General features: G+C 46.1%; 1 protein-coding gene across 2 annotated transcripts in view; it reads right to left on the bottom strand.

Annotated features, from left to right (window-relative positions):
• PHF12 (PHD finger protein 12) overlaps positions 1 to 19947 on the bottom strand; it is a 41046-nt gene extending 21099 nt beyond the window's left edge. The window contains exons 1-2 of one of the 2 annotated variants that reach the window (XR_010408716.1): positions 19302 to 19947; positions 18472 to 18653 (exon numbers count right to left, since the gene is read on the bottom strand). Coding sequence is in view for 1 of the 2 variants with exons in the window: in XM_045889516.3 (XP_045745472.1) it covers positions 18472 to 18653; positions 19302 to 19367 (248 nt within the window). In the remaining variant the exon portion in view is untranslated. The remainder of the gene's footprint in view (positions 1 to 18471; positions 18654 to 19301) is intronic. The other variant, XM_045889516.3, reaches the window with a different exon arrangement.
• Positions 19948 to 22088: the final 2141 nt, after the last annotated feature.

Below are 22088 nucleotides of genomic sequence, written 5' to 3'. Positions count from 1 at the left end.
CTGCCCTTCCCCCTGCTTGTGCTCTCTCTGTCTCTCTCTGACAAATAAATAAATAAAATCTTGGGGGGGGGAAAAAGAAATGCAAAAGAAATTCCTATATTTGGTTCCTCGGAGTCACCTATTTGTAATGGGAAGGAGGAATTTTTTCATCAAAAAAAGATGAGAAAGGGGCGCCTGGGTGGCTTAGTCGGTTACACGTCTGCCTTCGGCTCAGGTCATGATCCTGGGGCCCACGTCAGGCTCCGCCTTGAGCAGGAAGTCGGCTTGAGATTCTCTCTCTTTCCCTCTGCCCCTGCCTGTGTTCTCGCTCTCTAATAAATAAATAAAATCTTAAAAAAAAAAAAAAAGATGAGAAATACTAAAAAAATAATTGAGGGCTGAATAACAAGGACTCTTCCTGAAGTCCCAGGGCTTAATATTACATTGGTCTACTATTTCTATCTAAAAGAGCACCTGGCTTGGCAAATTATCCTAGCTCCTGCTTTGCCATGCTTTCTTGGAGCCCTGAGTATACATGTTGGGATGTCCACTAAGCCCTTACAGGTCCTTGCTTCCTTTCCTCCCTGTTTCCTTGGTGGAATCTTAGGAGATCCTTACTAGGAAGCAGAAAACTGGAGCACATTGGCCTGTTGTGACAGGTCTTCAAATCCTAGAGGACCACAGATGAATGTCACCTGTCAAATCTTCCCCACTTCTCTCCAATGGATTTTTGCATAGGCCACATCCAAACTAATGAAATGCATGCATGTAATCTGCAAAGGCCTACAGACTCTGCTAGCTTCAGCAGCTGTCATATTAAAATTAACCCTGAAAAGGCTGTCACTTCTGATTCTGTTTTTCATCATTTCTTTTCATCTGCCCGCTTGGCTTTGTACCAAGATACTCTCCACCAAACATGTAACGCAGAGAAGGGCAAGGCAAGGTGGTTTGAGCTTGGATCTTTTACCAAGATGTAAACGGCCTCCTGACCATCCTTCACGCTTCCCTCTATCTAGCCCCAACCCCTGCTGGCAGAATGAGTTATTTAAGACACAATTCTGACCATATCACCCTCCTAATAATTAAAAAGCTCTTCAGTATCACCCCTACCCTATCCTTTATTACAGGATAAAGTTTAAGCTCCTCAGTATTGTTAAGTTACGACCCCTGTGGCCAGAATCCTAAATCTTTTTCCAGCCTCATTATCCTGATGGCTCCCCACAGAGTCCACACCCTTCCTCCACTGTTCATTCTGGAGCTGCCACCTACAACCGCAAATGCTGGTCCTTCCCTCATTCCTTCACCTGGTGGACTCTTTATGTTTTGGGGCTCAAGCCAGGTATTGCCTCCAGGAAGCGTTCTCTGGCAGCCCCTGATTCCCTATAGCACTTCTGTGCCACACTGTACTCTGATTATTATGTACCCAAAGCCCTTTCTTTATGCCTTATCTTTGTATCTCCACGCCCTGCAAGATGCTTGGCACATACTAGGTACTCAATAAAGCTTTAAAGAACTGAGGGACACCTTTTAAATGAGCTTCTAGGAAGTGAATGTACCCCTCCAAAGACTTGAGGCAAAGGAATGCAGCTGGGCAGGCACTTGTTTTGGTGGTTAAATCACATATGAAATAATTTGTTTTCTAAGTCACAAAACAATAAGACATCAGAGTCAAAGCCCACACTTGCAAACCTGAACTTCACATTGAACCACCCCACCTGACTCATTTAAATCTTCTTTAAACAATTTGATTTCTCATTTCTTTTTCTGAACACATGGGTCAAATACTTAAAATTTTTATTAAGAGGTTCTTAAAAGTAGCTCCTGGTTGGTTTCTAAAGGGTCACTTTTAGGAATACCAAGTTTAAGAACACTCATTTCTCAGAATTCTAGATTACGGCCACAGGCTCTTCTTGTTTGCCCTAAAGTGTGTGATGAGGGCTATGAGTTTAGGGAATAGCACAGGAAAGTCAGAGTATTGTCTCCAGGATGAGCACAGAACATTTAAAAGAGTGAGGTCTTGTTGAGATTTTGCTGCTTTCTCAGAGACAGAATGTGCTTTTTTTTTTTTTTAAAGATTTTATTTATTTATTTGACAGAGAGAGAGATAACGAGAGCAGGAACACAAGCAGGGGGAGCGGGAGAGGGGGAAGCAGGCTTCCTGCCGAGCAGGGAGCCCGATGTGGGACTCGATCCCAGGACCCTGGGATCATGACCTGAGCCGAAGGCAGACGCTTAACCATCTGAGCCACCCAGGCGCCCCAGAATGTGCATCTTGAAATAAACTTGAAAATGTGGTATTTTGAGAAGGCAGTAATATATAAGATAGGATGGACAGGGAAGGAAAGTCTATGATTCTAGAAAATGATCAGCACAGGTACAGCAGGAATACAGGAACTGTCCATCATAAAGCTTTCTCGATGTTTCCTCTTTGCCCATAGCAATTCCTTTCAAGACATTTAGAAGGCAGTTTCTTTCAACTCAAATATCTAGAGCAAAAGGATTCATGAAATGGAGTCAAGAAAGATAGACTGTCGTCGAAGAAATAGGCTCAGGAATGAATTCGGAAAGAGGCTGTTTTACAAACAGACTAGTTTTGTTCTATATCAGAAATATTGCTAATAGGGAAAGGATTCCAGGGAGAAAGGAGATTCTGCGGCCTCAGGACACTCATACACATCCTGAAGACTTTCCCATCTCAAAGCTCTTTCTCCCATAAGAATGGTGTTCCCTTAAGTTTAGTGTGCAACTTTGAAACAATTATATGCATGCCACAGTCTTTAAATCATGTTATGTCTGTCAAGAAAAACAAGGCTTTGGGGTCCCTGGGTGGCTCAGCCCTTAAGCGTCTGCTTTCAGCTTGGGTCATGATCCCGGGGTCCTGGGATCGAGCCCCGCGTCTGGCTCTCCGCTCCGCGGGAAGCCTGCTTCTTCCTCTCCCACTCCCTCTGCTTGCGTTCCCTCTCTATGTCTCTATCTGTCAAATAAATAAATAAAATATTTAAAAGAGAAAAAAGAAAAACAAGGCTTTGTCTCAGCTCCCTCTTATATAACAATGAAGACAAGGTGCTGAGGGCCATTCTCTATAAAAGGAAATCATTAAAAGTTAAAAGTCAGGTAATGCTGGAAATGCTCTATCAGAGTTTCTGCGGCTCAGCAGTGAAAACCATGAGCCAGTGCTGCTTGCAGAGACATCAACATGCTTCCTAATCACTAAAGCCTAGAAATAGCAGAGCGATGATCTCATCTTACATCTACATACTGTATTACAGTTCACAAGTGTTTTCACAGATGCTCTTATTTGATCTCCACCAGCACACTGTAAGAATTCTGACTCCCATCATACAGGTGAGGACACGGACTTATCTAAAGCCAAAGAACCAGTGAAGTTGCAGAATTAGAACCCAAAACAGTTTCCTGGCTCTTTCAAATCTTGAGTCCTAGCTGTCTGTAAAAAACCTTTGGTAGTTCTCTTATTTCTGGGGGACACAGTGGAACATCCATCGAAGCATCTTCCTGAACCTCAAGGTTGAACATTTCTTCTACGTCAGTCGATATTTATTGAGTTCCCACTGCTTACTAACTAACCAGTGCCATAGTAGAGGTACCACACTGGAGGAAAGACACAAAGCAGACAAGTTATGATCTACCCCACCAAGAAACAGCCTTTGGGGAGAGAGGATCAAAGTCATTCATCCACTCAAGCATTTAATGAACAATTATTTTATGCTAGGCAATGTGCTAACTGGTGAGATTTCAGACAAGGTCTTTGTTCTCAGGGATTATAGGCTAGAAGACATGAAAAGGACAGATGACAACGAGACCACATACAATCAACTACAAACTGAACCGACCATAAAGACCTAGATAAGACTCAACTGTGCATGGATGCTGGGCTCAGTGAAGAGCCCTAGAAACTTGGTTACTTGGTACCTGAAGGTGACAGTGGCCTCTTCCCTACTCTTTCCATAATTCAGAACTATACAGCAAATGGTAATTCAGTTAGTGATCCTTTAAAGACAGTGAAGGTAAGGATCTCGAGGGGTTCCGGAGAAACTACAGTTTTGAAAGCAGGTGTATTTCTGTATGTTGAAAAATTACAGGGGCGCCTGGGTGGCTCAGTCATTAAGCATCTGCCTTCGGCTCAGGTCACGATCTCAGGGTCCTGGGATCGAGCCCCTCGTCGGGCTCCCTGCTCAGCGGGAAGCCTGCTTCTCCCTCTCCCACTTCCCTCTCTCGCTGTGTCTCTGTCAAGTAAATAAATAAAATCTTAAAAAACAAAACAAAACAAAACTACATGAAAGAAGGAAAGTTCTGGGAGTGGGGACATTTTCCTGAGAATGGGCGTTTTATGTCCATCTAGAACCCACTAGTATATGAACCTTTAGATTCCTTCTGAGAACTGTCCAAGCCCTAGAAAGGAAGGTGAGTCCTGGAATGTACGTGAACTGGCTTGTCTTGGAAAACTGGTAGCTCTTTAGAGTACCGGTGAGGACAGAGTTCCTACAGAATATCCATCCATCTTCACTGCTGTGGATGTTTCCTCTCAGATCATTTGTTAAAAAGCCCTGGCCTGCAATTCCTGGCCAGAAAGGGACTATTCACGGCTTTCTAACTTGCGTCTTAACCACTACCTGATCTTAAAGACATTCTGTTAGCTATAAAATAGTTCGTAACAATAGCGCTCTAAATCCTCAGAGATTGTACAACTGAAAGATATGAACCTCAGAATTCGGTGTGGCTCTCTGTGAAGCCTGACAGAGCCTATAAACCATTAACAGTAACACCTGTACACAAATCAATTAGAAAACTGGTCAAAGGCATTAATTTTTTTAAAGAAAGATTTATTTATTTATTTGACAGAGAGAGACACGGCGAGAGAGGCAGAAGCAGGTTTCCTGCTGAGCAGGGAGCCCGATGCAGGGCTTGATCCCAGGACCCTGGGATCATGACCTGAGCCGAAGGCAGATGCTTAACGACTGAACCACCCAGGTGCCCCAAGACTGATTTATTTTAGAGAGAGGGAGAGTGTGTGTGTGGGAGTGAGGAGCCAGAGGGAGAGAGAGAATCTCAAGCAGACCCTGTGCTGAGTGTGGAGCCCGATGTGGGGCTTGATCTCATGACCCTGAGATCACAACCTGAGCTGAAATCAAGTCAGTCACTTAACTGATTGAGCCACCCAGGCATCCCTAAAGATTTTATTTTTAAGTAATCTCTACACCCTACATGGGGCTGGAACTCACAACCCTGAGATCAAGAGTTGAATGCTCTATTGATTGAGCCAGCCAGGCATCCCAACGATTTTTTCTTTTTAATTCTCTTTGGGAGAATGGGGAATGACTTAACTGACTCAGCCACCCAGGTGCCCTGGCATTAATTTTTCAAAATTAAAACTCCTAAAGCCAACCTCTGCCACAGCATTAAGCATCTAGACTCCCATAAGCAAATCCAAATGACTGGACTCTATAGCTGACAAGGGTGTCTAGATTGGTCTATTTCTGGAGTCATGGAAGAGAAAACTATACACACACCGCCCCCCTTGGCTAACTGTAATGCCTGCGTTGACAGACCTCTCCTCGTCAAAGATTCAAAGCCCAAAGCCAGATGATCCCAACTCACAGCCAAAGGATGAAGTCCAGTTTTAATTTAGAATGCCTCTTTCATTCACTAATGAGGCTGCAGCCCACCACTGCAGGTGGAAGATGTTAGCTGTCATGGTTCTTGGCTCTCTAATTAAGAGGATCTATTTCAAGTCATACACCAGCGTGGCTGATCGGAGTCTCACCTCACTCATCTCCCTCACCTATTAATACACGTGAGCCTGCACTGCATTAACATTTACTTCAGATTTAGTCGCCACCAGTGGGACCTGTTGCTCCATAGCTCTGCGTTAATTATCCATCCAGTGCAAGCAGTTTTTCAGTATGGAACTGGAAGGGAGAAGGGGGAGGGGAACAAGAGAACAAAGGGAGGAGGGGAGAGGTGGAGGGAGAGGGAGACAGGGAAGCAGAAAGACTGCCTTTGATTTCAGAGACCTATTTTTTTGCATTACAACATGCAGATAAAAATGGTGTTGGGAAAAAAAATGGTGTTGGGCTCTGGACTTATTTTTTAAAAATATGTTAGATTACCGACGTATGGCTCGCAACTGTCTACCCAGCTAAGTGTCACTGACATTTTAAAACTTGAGCCAAAGGCAGCTGGGGAGACATGGAAATATCACTTAACCAAATTAAAAGCTTTGGTGTGTGTCTTAGGACAAAAGGATGAAAATATTTAAGAAAGAATTCATTTTATTTTCTCTTCCTAGACTGACAAAATATTCTATTTAATACAAAGACCGAACAGGAACACTATGCCGACAGCATATCTGTACACAATATACCAACAGCATTCCACTCGGGTTCTCTTCTAAAAGAGGTCAGTCGTGTGAACTGCTAGGGTCCCTCCTGTCAGAACCCATCATTCTCCAAGAATCAGAAGCTCTCTAGCCATATATGGTAGTTTCAGTTAAAATATCAGACTAAGACAGATTTCACTGCCCCCTCCCTGCATCTGGATGTCTCCTCCCTTTTTTGGGTGGGTGGGGGGTGTTCAGCCAGCAAACAATAGCACTGAGCAGTTTTGATTTTTAATTTCACAGTTCATGGGTCTTATCCATCCATCTGAGGTCCACTACCAGATAAAAATCCTGCAATTATATTTAACGGCATTGTGTAAGACTGCAAAAGACAATACATGCTCAGAACAGGCCTATTCTCCCTCAGACCTTGGCCAGCTGAGGAACTCTGTTGGTACTATAGCCAAAATGGGAGGGAAGGTGATCACTGACAGGACCACCGTCACATCTCCGCCTCCTGGCAGCCATCTTGATCTACAAAGGAACCTATGAGCACAGAAAACAAGCCTTTTATTAACCGAAACCAGCTTCTGTTCTAGACAAGTTAGGAGGTGCCGGGTAAAATTTAATTAAAAAATATCTTTTAAAGCTTAAAAGCTATATTAATATACCCCAATTTAATGGTTTATGTTTTGAAGAAACAAAATCTAATGAAATTTAAATGTCAGCGTAATAGCCAGCTTCCTCTAGACACTTGTATGGGCATCAGTTTTTATTTTCAAGGATGGCCTACCTTTCCAAGGCTGGGAAGATGGCCATAATGTAAGATACTGGAGATGGAAGCAGAAAGTTTATGGGGTCCCTGAACCTTAATTCCTTATCCTCCTTCATCCCAGCTACTGACTCGACCACAGCTAGTGCCACAAAGTACATAAAAAGTACAAGGACTGCTGGCTTTTTCATGCAAAGCCTCAGGAGCAGTGTTAACAAGGAGACCAATGAAGTGCCAGGCCATTACAAATGCCCCATTGAGAAACTTAGCTAGTTGCGTCACTTCCACAGGCATACAATCCTTTCAAACTAGCTGACTGTGCCCCCTAACTTCATTGCCTTCTATGTAGAGCTGGCTTGTGGCATCCTCCCAGTGAAGGACACCTGGAGAACAGGAGAACAGGGTTATACGTTGGTGCAGCAAAAGGGTGGGAGGGTAGAGCACCAACAGTTATATCAGGTGTTTGCCTCTAACTTCTCTAACAAGCGGAGACTCGGTGCCACAGGGCCTTAGCTATCATCAGTTTGGCTATTCTGACAATCTTGGCTTCTCCACGATGGCAAATGAGCTGGCTGCAAACATTTTAAAAATGGGCTTCATTCATTCACCTCATGATAGATGTTGGAGCCCACCTGTTTTGGAAGAGTCAACATTCTGGCCTCAACAGACACTTTCTGATGTTCCTAGGCAATGTTCTTCTTTGTAAAGAAGAATCAACAACTGTAACTGTGTATTCCAGAGGAGTCTCAGAGGTATGGAAAATTGAGTACTGTTCCATGGCCAAATCAAGCAAATAGCCAGGACATATTTTTTTTTGCATACGCAGCTTAGGAAATCTGGATCAGTTTATATCTTATAGATACTGGACCTAAAATTCTATAAAGGCTGGGAAAACTAAAAACACTAACAATGTCTTGGGGTGCCTGGTAGCTTAGTCGGTTAAGCAGCTGCCTTCAGCTCAGGTCATGATCCTGGAGTCCTGGGAGTCTGCTTCTTCCTCTGACCCTCCCCCCTCTCGTGCTCTTTCTCAAATAAATGAGTAAGATATATTTTTTTAAGATTTTATTTATTTATTTGACAGAGAGAGACAGTGAGAGAGGGAACACAAGCAGGGGGAGTGGGAGAGGGAGAAGCAGGCTTCCCGCTGAGCAGGGAGCCTGATGCGGGGCTCCATCCCAGGACCCTGGGATCACGACCTGAGCTGAAGGCAGATGCTTAAGGACTGAGCCACCCAGGCACCCCAAATAAATGAATAAAATCTTAAACAAAACAAAACAAAACACTAACGTCTTTATTTCAAATCCAACTAAACAGAGAGAGAGCAGGTTTCTCCTTAAGACCCAGCTGCTTTTCCCTATGGAGGATTTCTGCTTCATTTACCCTCCTCTGACGGGGTCTTCTTAAAAAAAGGAAAGATACAGAATAATGCTATTATTTGCACCAAACAGCATAGGGCCTATTCCCTCCTTTTTTACTCATAAACCCCATTTTACTCAAAAACCTCCAAGTCCCCTACCCTCCATGACGGAAGTAATCTCCTGGCATGCTGTCAAACTATGCTGTCGTGGTTTGATGCCACAGCTAAGTGCTGACTTGGGCTTTTTTTTTTTTTAATTTTATTTATTTATTTGACAGAGAGAGACACAGCAAGAGAGGGAACACAAGCTGGGAGAGTGGGAGAGGGAGAAGCAGGCTTCCCGCCGAGCAGGGAGCCCGATGCGGAGCTCGATCCCAGGACCCTGGGATCATGACTTGAGCCGAAGGCAGACGCTTAACGACTGAGCCACCCAGGGCCCTGACTTGGGCTTCTGAAGCCTTCCAGTTATAACCCCGGTAACCTATTTAGGAGGTGAACATACTTCTCAGAGACAGAGCACCATAATTTTTTCCCTTTGGTCCACTTTTCTCTCAGATGATTCCTAACCAAAGAACAATCACCCTAAAGGCCTGAATGGGTGCACCCAAGTGGTAAGATTTGAGGAAAGCTTATATGCAGCAAGCATTCAAGTCTTGGACATAAGCTCTTTCCCATAACTTAAATAAACTGCAGATACTTTTCTTACCATCCCGCTTACTTCAACACCAACCAACTGAAGCCTGCAGTCAAAGATGTCTGATGAATTAGGGGTTATAAGAATTAAGTTAAGCTAGAATGGCTAAGTGTTGTCTAAGCCAGGCAAAACCATGAGGACTATAAAGGAAGGATAAAAAAACAAAAACAAAAAAGATAAAGCAGGGGCGCCTGGGTGGCTCAGTTGGTTAAGCGACTGCCTTCGGCTCAGGTCATGATCCTGGAGTCCCGGGATCGAGTCCCGCATCGGGCTCCCTGCTCAGCAGGGAGTCTGCTTCTCCCTCTGACCCTCCCCCCTCTCATGCTCTCTCTCGCAAATAAATAAATAAATAAATAAATAAAAATAAAAAAATAAAAATTTATTAAAAAAAAAAAAAGATAAAGCAGAACAACATCTAACAAGAGGCCAAAATCAGTGACAGAATTCTCCCTACATTTTAGATGCTCTTTCAAAAAATGGCAAGCAAGATCAAGGAAAGTTGAATATAGCCAATCTATGTATAGAAAGAACTAGGAAAAGGCATAGGTTTAGACATTTAATGAGATTAACAGAGTATAATTTTCATGATGCATTTTGACCAATAATTGATCATTGTCAACTGAAAAAGTTCCCTGTAGAGTTTCCCTCTAATGTTTCCAGAGCTTCACTAGAACCAAGAATCAGTAGAACTCTATCTGATGGTTCAGTGACCGTGGGAATTAAAAAGCTCCTGGCTCATCACAGGAGCCCAGGGCTGGTGTAAAGAACAAGAGTAGCTCCTCATTGCCCAGTTTTGTAATGAGGAGACTTATCTACAATCACTGAAGAGTTCTATGCATTTCATTAGCTTCTCTCCTCTGTTCTCTGCACAAATGCAGACAGGAGAAAAATAATACTCAACATCCGTCTGAGGATCACAGCTGGATAGAAGTAGGCAAATCCATTTGTGCTGCTATAAACAGGGTTCCACCCTGAAACTCAAGCTTGCTAGTAATTCTGAGAGGTTACCTCACCCTTGCCTGGCCTAGTGGTAAAGTGATGTCTTTGGGCTATGGTTAAATTCAAACCCTGTGGAGAGTCCTCTCTTGCTCACTCAAGCTTATTTCAAAAAGAGCCTCACGCAGTGCCCAAATCAGTGGGAAAGACGGACGCTAGGTTCAGGCATGGAGTCCCCGCCCTGCTGTTACACTCTCTGTCTTTTGTCCTTTCAAGACTGAGAAACATTTTATGGGAGATATATCCTGTAGTCTGTCAGAAAACAGGGGAAGGGCAAAGACTACATACCAACACTATTAACATACAGGAAACAAATTTGTAATTAGGGGAAAGGAATAGTGACCGTGTGTTTGTGTTAACAAAGGTACCACCCACTTGGTAAAAGCAGACGTCAGTTCTGTTCCCCAACTAGTGCTTATCTTTGCATGTCTCTCATTTGTAATACCGCTAGGTATTGCGCAGCAGTGAGCAGAGGAAATGGGCCAGCCTGTGGCTTTCAAGTAGTTTAGTGAGCATTTAGTACATGGTTGCAAAAGGCAAAGTAGTTTTTTGAATGAGTGAGTCAAGTTTTATATTACCTGAAATGTCATCAACCTGTAAGGTGTACCTGGAATTTGCTTACTGTGAATTCAACAACAGCTCTACATGGTAGACAAGTTCTTTTTTTTTTGCTGATGGGTCAAAAGCAATGATTTCTCCTTTTATAAGTGTCTACCGTACCCTTCAGTGTCTTCTGCCTCCCATGCAAATGTGCTAAAACTTCATCTTTATTCTTATTTGCTGAAACCTAGATTCCGAGATCATGTTAGACTTAAAGGATGAAGACTTTGACATCTATAAATGGCAGGCAAAAAAAGGAGTCACCTTCTTATTCTTCTTAACTGCTCTCAAGTCATGGGAAAAGCAGTCAGCTAGTGACCTGTGCGTGTGTCCTGGGCATGGTGACAAATCCGCAATACCAAAGTGCCTTTCTGAAATTTGGTCTAGGGCTTGCACTGAATACAATGTCCTCCTCTTTCAGGAAACTGGCAGGGGGACAGCTGTACTCCTGTCCAGTCTCTTGGGAGGCCAGAATTATGCGGAGGTGCTCTTATAAGTGTTACTCATTGAATGGCAATGCAGCTGGCCATGTCTGTACTCCCTGGGGACTCTAAAGTCAAAGAACGAGCACAGCAGAGGTGGGAAAACAAACCCCCTCCCCTGCTCTGGTGACTTAAAACTCTGGCACCTTAAAATAGGAATGCATTTCCAGAAGCCTCTGCTGCATTATCATCATAATATAACCATCACAACCCCAACCAGGATCTTCTACTAGGGCAGCCTGCTGAACTATACACCCAAGGAACTGTGCATGTGCTGGGGGTGAGACGACAAGGTTCAGAGATAGATTTCAACACTCTTCCGCATGACCAAAAGCAAACATTCAGCTTCATCTGTTTTCTATTGCCCTATCACTTGTAGGAGAAAAGATGTACCCATTCCTGTTAAGAAGCAGGATGTCTGCATTCCTAGGTAGCAAAAATCCTCTTGGGGCGGGGGGGGGGGGCGGGGGGGGAGAGGAGACACACACTTCAAAACAGCTGGTTTCTTTTTATAAGGTACATAAAACCTTCAGGCAAATATTATCTGCATTGTCTCCCTATTTATTGCTATCTGAGCTTACATAAAGATACATATAAACAGGTGAGTTCACTACAATGTACGAACAATTTTTTTTTTTGGGGGGGGGAAGGAAAGGGACTTTAATGAGAAACCAAAATATAGAGAGCCAAAGTGCAAAATTGTACGAACAATTTTTGTTCTTATTAACTGAGTTCAAGTGATAGCTCAATTAACCTGGAGTTACTTCCACCCCAAGCTGTTACCAAACTGAGAAAATGAAAATCTTCCTCCTTAAACTAGGAGCCTCACAAATATGAGAGATTTCTATACATAGAAATTTTCTATTGTGGCTGGGGGGTGCCTGGTAGGCATCCTGCCTTAAGGCAGGTGGTGGATTTTTTATAGTTTTTCTAGGGTTAACCTCCAGCCTTAGACTTCTTTACTAGGAAGGGTCACTCAGAAAAGTTGAAACACAAATATACCAAATCACACTCTGAGGTTCACTCTACTGAGATACACATCCTGACTGGAGTTCACAGAAGAAAACTTTTAGTCACTGTCATTACATTGATAAAAATAGCACATTAAAGTGTGCTGAAATCAACTACCTTTCTTCCAGATAAGACTCAAAAAATTTAAAAAATAAAAAGGGTGAGTGAAAAGAACCCACAGAATGGAAGAAAATACTTGCAAATCGTGTATCTGACAAAACACTTGGTATCTAGAATATATAAGGAACTCTTACAACCCAGTAATAAAAAACCAAATAACCCAATTAAAATTGGACAAAGGATCAAAATAGACTTTTCTCCAAAAAAATATATGAATGGCTAATAAGCATATGAAAAGATGTTTGGTATCATTAGCCATTAGGGAAATGCAAATCAAAACTATAGCACTTCCTGCCCATAGGATAGCTTTTATCAAAAAAACAGATAATAACAAGCACTGGAAAGGATGTGGAGAAATTGGAACCCTCATGTATCAGTGAGGATGCAGAATGGTGCAGCCACTTTGGAAAACAGTTTGGCAGTCTTCAAAGGTTAAACATGGGGGCGCCTGGGTGGCTCAGTTGGTTAAGCATCTGCCTTCAGCTCCAGTCATGATCCCAGGTCCTGGGGGGTGGTGTCTGCTCAGCAGGAAGTCTGCTTCTCCCTCTCCCTCTGTCCCCCGCCCATGCTCTCTCTTGCTATCTCTGTCTCTCAAATAAATAAGTAAATAAAATCTTAAAAAACAAACAAACAAACAAACATGAGTTACCCTGTGACCCAGCAATTCCATTCCTGGGTATACAACCAAGAGAAATGAAAACAGATGTCCGTCCACACAAGCCTGCACACAAATGTGTATAGCATCACTACTCACAATAGGAAAAAGTAGAAAAAAACCCCAAATGTCCATTAACTGATAAATGGATAGACAAAAATGCGGTATATCCATCCATGGAATAGTATTCAGCCACAAAATGGATGAAGTACTGATAAATCCTACAAGAGTGAACCTTGAAAACTCGCTGAGCCCTTTTGAGTATCACTTGTCCTTTCACTCAGAGCTTAATAAAAACCGGTGTCTCATTCAACACAGAGCAGTGACTATTTGGCCTTTTCAGTTCAAATTACACAATTTATTTGTCTCTATTTTACGATTTGGCTTAAAAAAAATTCTCTTGGAGACATACTTAAGAATTTAAAACAGATCAACATGAATCCCATCTCCAGATATAAATGAAGACAGTACCTAAATGTGTCTTTTACACGATTTCACATGTAAAAAATACACTAGTCATTTACAAAGGCCAAAAGAGGTCCTAATATTTTAGTGGAGCCCATCTGTAAAGCACTTTGAGAGCCTTAAGGAGCAGCAGGAAACTGATGAGATTATAACTGCATTCTACCTTGAGTACGGTAATTAATTTGGGGACAGGCCCCAAATGAAAAATTTCCTATAATGGTACCATGAAGCACTTGCCTATGGTCACACAAACCCTGTTACCTTTGAGGAGCATTACCTCCTCTTCCACTTTAAAAAATTTCTGATGCTCCCTTTCTTAACCAAAGCCACCTAGGTCACACCCATTTTTGAGTCAACATTTCATACTAAATATTATTATTATTTTTAAACGGCGATTATCCTTATATCACCCAAAGCCCTCCTATCACAAGAATTAGCCCGAGACCCACATTAAGCTTACAAAACATGCAAGTGAAATTGAACTAAAGCTGAATGTTACTGGACCCTCCCTGTTTGAGTCGAACATTTAAAAACAATTAATACACACCCAGATTCCAACACAATGCAGCAAATGCAAAAATAAATAAACAGAATACACATAAAACGAAATTAGGTTTGCTTATTGTTGAATCCTTTTACTACTGAGGAGGCAGGGTGACGGGAGGAAGTCCAGATGCCACACCTCCAGTTCTTCAGTGCCGGGTTTCCAAGCACTTAAAATGTCAGAAACAACAGATTCACAAGATAATGTTAAAATAAATGTATTTTAATTCAGCACTAGCCTGATACTTTTCGAATGAGGAGCTAAACGCAACAAAATCAGAAAAAAATCACCTGAAAAGTTCAAATAGCAAAGATCTTCTGCAACGTAGTTTTCTACTCTGTGTGTGAAACCTTTCTTGTTATGACTCACTGAAAATTAAATATGCAAAACTCCAAGCTGAGCTTAGTTTTGCCTGTGCACAGAGACCTTTTTACTCTCATTCTTCGAAAACCTCATTTTGGATCTTGCTGCCAACACCAAAGAGAGGAAAGCCGGCCAACAATTCCAAATATAACATGCGGAGGCAAATGCTACAGAAATCTGTCTGACGGGAAGCAACCATGCTGAGGTCTGCTGAGGTAGATGCACTTCTCAATCAGACCGTCTTGGTCCCTCAGTCCGTGTGGAGCAAAATGCCATGAGAGAGCAATCAAAGAAAAACATCCAGTTTCCAGTCGGCCTCATTAGCGATGGCCTATGGTGTTCACTTTATCAGTGAGAACAATTCAAACCATTTCAAACAGAAAGATGGGTCAGTGGCAACCAGAGCTCCACCAGTTACTCTAATTTTTTTAAACCAATTTTTACGGACCAATCCACAGAGACCAGTATTTGCAGAAAGTTCAACGAATGGCGTGACAATTGTGATACGTGTGTGCGTGTCAGGTTCACCAGAAAACACTTAAAAACATATCTCTTTCCAGTTCTCCTGGGGCAGGGTTAGTAACCCCTACTACCACTTTGAATAACTGATAAAGCAGTTAAAATTAGATAAAATGATTACACTATTACTTAAAAAAAATCACCTCCTTAAGTTTAATTCTTCAGCGAGGTCTTGGCACTGAGCACAGGACAATTCATTCCCTCACCCAAAGGATCATTAGAGGGAACCCAGAAATAGGGCTCCCAGTCTAATTGGGAAAAGAGAACGGTTCCTCATACAGAGCACTGGCCCCTGAGAAAAGACAAGACAATTAAACAGTTTATCTGACCAGTCATTTCCTACGGTAGTTTATCTTAGAAAAATCCCCTGTGGTTATGACTATGTCACTAAGCCCAGGAGATAAAGTTTGCCTAGAATCGCTTCTGGAACATTTTATTAGATCTCGTTCACTGTGAGGCAAGCTGGCAAGGAACACTAGAGGCTGAAAAAGGACTTGTCTTCGAGAACTTTGAATGAAGACCCGCAGCAGCACTACAATTACTATCAACAAGGTTTGCAAAACCTCCATCTTCACTCTTGTACATTCTGTACATAAGAAAAATTATCATTTCTATGCTTATCTAAATACAGCTGACCCTTGGAAAACATGCATTTGAACTGCAGGTCCTCTTCTATGCGGACTTTCTATAGTATGGTACTGTTAAGTGTATCTGTTCTCTTTGTAATTTCCTTAACATTTTCTTTTCTCTAGCTTACGTTGTTATAATACAGTGTGTAATACATATAACATGCAAAATATGTGTTAATTGACTGTTTATATTACTGGTAAAGCTTCTGGTCAATTGTAGGCTATTAGTAGTTAAGTTTTTGAAGAATCCGAAGTTATGTAATTTTTGGCTGCATGGAGGTCGGTGTCCCTAAGCCCCCAGCATTGTTCAAGGGTCAACTGTAATCCAGTCTTAGCCAGTTCAAAAGGGAAGCAAGAGAAATACAGCCACACCTAATTGCACTCCCACATGGCACAAGTAATCAGTAATGGCATGAATTAAAGCCAGCACACTCAGGAATCAAAACTGTCTGAGGCTGTCAACTGCTTGACCTGACTACTCTGGTAGAGATGGTAATGAAGTACTTAACTTGCACTGTAAAGAATGTGGAATGGGAGGCAGGAAAGTGGAATAAGCCACACTTGAAAGAAGGCTTCCTGCCTTTGTACCAATATCCAGAATGTTTTGTAATTTATATAACAACTCAGATAAGCCAATGGTACCTTCAGTACTGGCATCTTCAAAGAGGGAAATGGAGATGTAAAACAAGCCCTGCCTCACTTACTAGGATTCTCAAATCTCTTGATTACCAGTTCCCATTCATGGTCTTAAAAAAAGAAAGAAAAAAAAAAGTATTCAATGAAATGCACAGTCTGGGCAAGTCTGAGTCTCACCAACAGCTACAAGTACCTCCCCCTCTCCTAGCTGAAGTTGGAACTGTTAATTGTTACAACTCGACAAGACTCACACTCATCTAATTAGAAGATCCAGAGGTTAGGTTTTAGAGTTTGAAGCCCAAACTCAGGCAAAACAGCACACTTTTTCCACACCTGAAGTTTCTAATAAACAATCTCAGCTTTACTAAACACAGGAGGCTAAAGATAATAAATGAGCTTATAAAATTCTCAATACGGAGGTCACCATTTTTGGTTAACTAACCCTAGCTTCATCCTAGAGGTGAAGCACCCACACTTTAAATCAAGCCTACAATTCAGTCCGAGCATATGTATCAAACAAACACAATAAAAAATGTAAGCAACAGGGAAAAAACTGATAGGCAACATAACATATCCAGGTACAAATCTCTTCCTTGCTCAAGAACAGCATGGGGAAACTTGACCAGAGATATTTTCTCCAAGTGGATTACACCTTACAGGAAGCAAAGGCTAAAAACCACAGACCCTTCCTGCTGGTATTAGTCACTTCTTAATAAAAAATTTAAAACCAGCAACAAAGCTTCCTCCAGGATAACCATTTTTGTCCCTGCAACATTACAAGCCCAGATGGGGTGCCCTCCTGGGCAAAAGTATCTGGGGAATGGTAATGGGAGCTTCCTACATAACTTCTGACCACAGACTTAATTTGCCCAGTATCAGTCATCTGTCTAATAAGTGTTCCAAAACCTGCAATTAGTACAAATATACAGTAGGCAGCAGCCCACAAACCGAGAGACGGAATGTGAACGGAACAATGTAGAGAGCTTAAGGAAAACCTCACTTTTTCATTTTTAAACAGATGACTTAAAAAAAAAGGCAACATCAAAAACGGTGGGAACAACAGAAGCCCCCTCTTTCCCGCTCTCACAAACGCCTGCTTCAGTCAACTGTTGCTGAACAACAGAACAAGACCCGTCAGAACACGACACAATCTGGGTTCCCTGTGCAGATGTGGGATTTTTGTGGAGGGCAGAGATGGTTTCTCCAGGCAGAAGCTGGAGTTTAAACTCTTCCTGGCCGGATTGTTCTGGGCTGAGCTGCTGAGGAGGATCATGCAGCGGGCGATCAACCCAGGTCCCTCCCTCTCTCTCGGGTCTCTCCCCTCCTCTCGCGTTCAGTAAGGGGGGGGGCGGTGGAGGGAAGCGCACAGCTTTCCAGCTCTCTGCTCCTTAAAAATGCCCTCGCGGAGCTAACCGCACACAATCCTGCCCCGGCAGCTAAGAATTTTGCCGCGAAGGGCTCGCTGATCCGGAGCGGAGAAGTGAAATCGGCGCCCAAGAGCAATTTTAATTGTCTAACCCTGCCCGATTTCCTAAGAGGCGGCAGCGCGGGGAGGGGAGGGAGAGAGGGAGGCAGCTCCGAGAGGCAACAGGGGGCAAGCGGAGCCAGAGACAGGGGACCAAAGCGGCGAGATCCTAGCCCGGGTCCCCGAGGAGCTTCTGCAGAAAGGACTCCGAACCTCCACCCCCACCGTTCCCCGGGAGACGTTTGCAAATCATATATGCAGCCAAAATGGCGCTGAGAATAAAAATATAATTTAAAGGCAGGTCGCCATATTGTAAACAGAGAAGCAGAGAAGAGGCAGACTCGGGAGACACCCTCCATGATTTCTTCCACAGCCGCGAGCGCACGCGTGCCCGGCCCCCCGCATCTGGACCAGGCCAACTCCGGCGGCCGAGGGCTCCGCGCACCCGCCCGCAGGAGAGCCCAGCCCGGCAGGAGCCCGAGGGCGGCGGGCGCGCGGGCAGGCGAGCGGCACAGGGCCCGGAGCTCCTCCCCTTCCTCCCCCGCCACCGCCGGCCGTGCCCTGCCGGCTCTATCCCGGCTACCCAGAGCCTTCCAATCCCAGATGGGGCTCTCCTCACTCGTCCCAACCCCCACCTCGGGGTCCGGACCCACTGCTGCTCCTCCCCCCCAAACGGCCAGATCCCGGCAGACACCTGGGGGCGGGGAGGCGCTCGCCCCAGCCGCTGCAGAAAGTCAGCTAGCGGCTGCAAGCGCCCGTTATTTCGGCAGCCAGGGGGGTAGGCCGGGTGAAGGAATGTGCCGAGAAGGGTCCGCCAAGGAGCTCCAAAGGGGTCCCCAGACCTTACCAGCACTGGAGGTGGAAGGCGGCCGGGCAGTGGTCACAGCACAGGAGATCCCCACCTTCTTTGCAGCTATCGCAGCTGTCGTGGTTGGTGGCCCTGCCGCTTCTCCGGGGCTCTTTTTCAGGCTTACGACTCCGCTTTTCTGCCTCGTCCGTCTTGGGGGGAGCCAGCAGAGCTTGGATTTGCTGCACACACATACAAACGGCGTGTGTGCACACTCGGAGCTCCCGGGCGGTCCGTCGCCCCCCCTGCAAGGCTTCTCCGTCACCCACCCCTCTCCCCCCTTTTGTCCTTCTTCCTCCCATCCAAGCTGCTCCCAGAACCTCTCAGCCCCCGGAACCGGGGGGAGCCCACCCTAACAGCGTTCCTGCAGCACAACAAGGAGAACGGCTTCTTCCAAATGGGGAGGATCAGGGTAGGGGGATGGGGAGAGGGTGCGCGGTTCCCTTCTCGCCACTTCCTTGTATGGACAGTGGGGGACTCCAAAGCCAGGCTCTGGAGAGGCCTGAAACCCGGTACCCGGACGTGCTAGGGGAAGCACAAAGGGGCCGACAAGAAGGGGGTGGGGAGGCCCGCCGGTGCAACGACATGGAGTGGGTTGGTGCCTCGGGAGAGCGAATCCAGGGCGGCGGGAAGGTGAAACTGCTGCAAACGTCCTCGGAGGCTGAGCTCAGCCCCTCGAATTGCAAAGACGGGAGGGAGGGTCTGGGTGAGGAAGAAGCCCCCCCTCCCCCGGCCCTTTTGCGCTGTGAGCTCAGGACCGGCTTTGTAGGACGGAGGGCGGAGGTTCCCTCCCGGCGCTGGGGGAAGGGGATGAGGAGGGCCACTCTTACCTCCATCAGCCCCCCCGACGTGTCCAAGTCGTACACGATCGTCTTGGTCTCCATTTTCTCCCACATTCATCCACCTCCCGGGCTGGGCGCTCTCTGCTCCGGCCCCCCCAACCCCGGGGGGAGGGGGGAAGCGGGGGGAGGGGGCGCTCCTGACCCCGGCCCCCCTTCTTTTTTCCCAACACGGGTCCCGACTTCCTCGCCCTGGCTCCCCCCCACCCCCCGGCCCCCAGTCCCCGGGACGGCAGCGTCCTCCCCACGGGCCGTGAGGGGGGAGCGGCCCCTCAGCCCCGGCCCGGCGGCTGGCTGCACGGTGGGTCCCGGCTCCGGGGGTCAGGCCTCGGCGGGGCCTAGTCCCACAGGCTAAAGCCGGCGCTGGCGACCGCTGGTCCGGCCGGGAAGGCTGGCGGGCGCTGCCATCCCGGGGTTGGGGGGACCGGAGGGGGGGTGAGAGGTTAGGTGAGGTTGTGGTACGTAAGGTGACTGCGGGGAGGGTGATGGGGGGTGGTCCCCGGGCTCCGCCTCTCGCCGCCGCCGCCGTCTGCGTCCCGGCTGCCGCGCACTTGGCGCAAACTTACCGCGAGCGCCCGCAAAGCCACCCGCGCAGGCGCCCCGGGATCGCCGCTCGTCGCGCGCAACCGCAGTGACAGCCGGCGGCCAGGCTCCCGCGCAGCCGCAGTCAGGGGGTACCCCCCAGCGCGCAGCCGCGCTGGCATTCGTCTGGAGTGCCGAAGCCCCGCCTTTCTGCCTTGCGCCAGCGTACTAAGATAAGAAGGCGGGACCTGAGGTCTCGCGCAGGCGCCTGGGAGAGTTTCTAAGGGTCACAGCGCAGCCGCAGGAACATGGGGGCTCTTCATCCATTGGTGTTTGTGTATAGACCAAGAATACTCTGTTCCTGCGCAGGCGTGTTGAGAATGCTCCCCTCCCGCCCCACAACACAGCCGCCTTCCGCGCAAGCGTATTGTCACCTGCAGGCCCTAACAAGAATGCTTCTACTTTCGCCATTTTGGTAATGGGATATAGGCTACCACGTCCTTGGAATCCTCAGGCAAGAACAGGAAGGAGCAAGGTGTGGTGTTGGCTGGAGCTGGTAGGCTGTCGGTGACAGCAGTACTCCTAGGGATATTGTACTGGATCGTTTGGTTCCCAGCGTCAGGTGTGGCTGAACTAGGCGCCATATTGGTAAAGAGAAAAAAGCCATCGCGACGGAAAACTATTCTTTTGGTATCGGGTTGGATGGCTACTGTTCACACTACCCTCCCTCTCCTGACAGTTAATTTTAGCCTCAGCATCCCTGCCTTGCGTAATGATGACACCATGGAGAGTTTCGCTAGCCCATTACTACCCTCTCTTGATCACTGTCCCTGAGAACTGCTCCAGAGGAAGCCAACAGCGAAGAGTTAGTAACGCTGACAACGCCCAGCTACCTGCCTATAGCGGACTTCAACTCCCAGTTTGCAATGCGCAAGAGGTCCAAAGGGCGAACGAGAGCGCATTGTACCCTGGGAGCAAGAATCGCGAGGGATCTGGTGGGTTGTGGGAGCTGTAGTTCCGTGTGCATGCTATGCATTGTGTGGTGGGATGGACTCGGGGTTGAGAGAGTTGCCCGCCAGGAAGGGATGCTTTTGATAGCTGCAGTGCTGTATGCTGGGATTTGTAGTCTGAAGGCCTCACCTCGAATTTTGGGCTTCCCCCACGGCACCCGCCCCTGCCCTTGTTATCGCTTTCAGAGATGGCCAGTTATCTCTTGCCTGACTGTAGGTGAAGAGGTGGAGATGGGAATAACATCACTGTGCCTGCCACTAGGCATTTAATTGGCATTCTTGCCAGGTACTTGTGTCCTGCTCACCTGTGATCGTTAAGCTGTAGTTAGCATTTGCAGAAGGATAAAACCGCAAAGGGGTTAAAGGCCATCTGTGTTAATCTCGTCATTTCCAGATGCATAGAGAGGAGCGGTGACTTGCCTAGTTCACATAGTGAATTTATGGCAGACCTATGGATGAAACAGATTTGATTCCCAGGCCAGGACACTTTCCACTACACCACGTTAACTGTCTATGAGGAGTTGTTGCTGCTTCTTCTGGGATAGTAAGGAGGATGAGTTAAATAGGGTGGGGATGTCAGTGTGGTCTTAGGTTTCTGTTTTTCTGACTTTTCTGATGATCCTCTTGGTGCCTAGGAAGAATGATAAGGTCATGGGCCTTAACTGTCGTGTGGTGTGTGTGTGTGTGTGTGTGTGTGTAGGTGTCATGTCGATTGGCCGCTCTCTGCCCTCTACCAGCCTCAGCAAACAAGAAATCCTAGTGGTCATGGACCAGAGAGGTGGCCTTCGGAGAGAGTAGGGCTGAGCTAGTTGAACGAAAGTGGCCAGACCTCATCTCTTCTGAGGTTTTATTTCCTGCCACAGGCCCTCAGAAGTTGGAACCACATGTGCCCTCTTTCACTGACTTCTTACTGCTCAGGACCCAGCTGTGCTGCTGTGTCAGCCTGAAAGCATTATGGGGCAGATAAGTAGTCCATTGGCCTATGCCCAATGAGGAAGGCTTTGCTTTGATCAACATCATCATTTGCAGTGGAGAACAGGAACAGGTGGTGGGCTAATGAGGGAAATAATACTTGGCTCTGTTGACAAGTGCCAGGGGAACGAATCACTCTACACACCTTCCTCTTAGAACTTGGAGGGGAAGGTCAGCCACCTTGGAGAGCTCCAGTCCTGGTTGTTCAGGAGGGGGTTGAGGAGAGCTAGCAGGTGGGATACAGATGTCTTCTGAAGTGACCTCTTGTGGCTAA

This window comes from Mirounga angustirostris, unplaced genomic scaffold (genome assembly GCF_029215605.1).
Source record: "Mirounga angustirostris isolate CCGP_5_RB_7025 unplaced genomic scaffold, mMirAng1.0.hap1 SCAF_17, whole genome shotgun sequence".
Classification (NCBI taxonomy): Eukaryota; Metazoa; Chordata; class Mammalia; order Carnivora; family Phocidae; genus Mirounga; species Mirounga angustirostris.
Note: the sequence above shows the minus strand (reverse complement) of the source record. Positions and strands in the feature narration are given on the sequence as shown.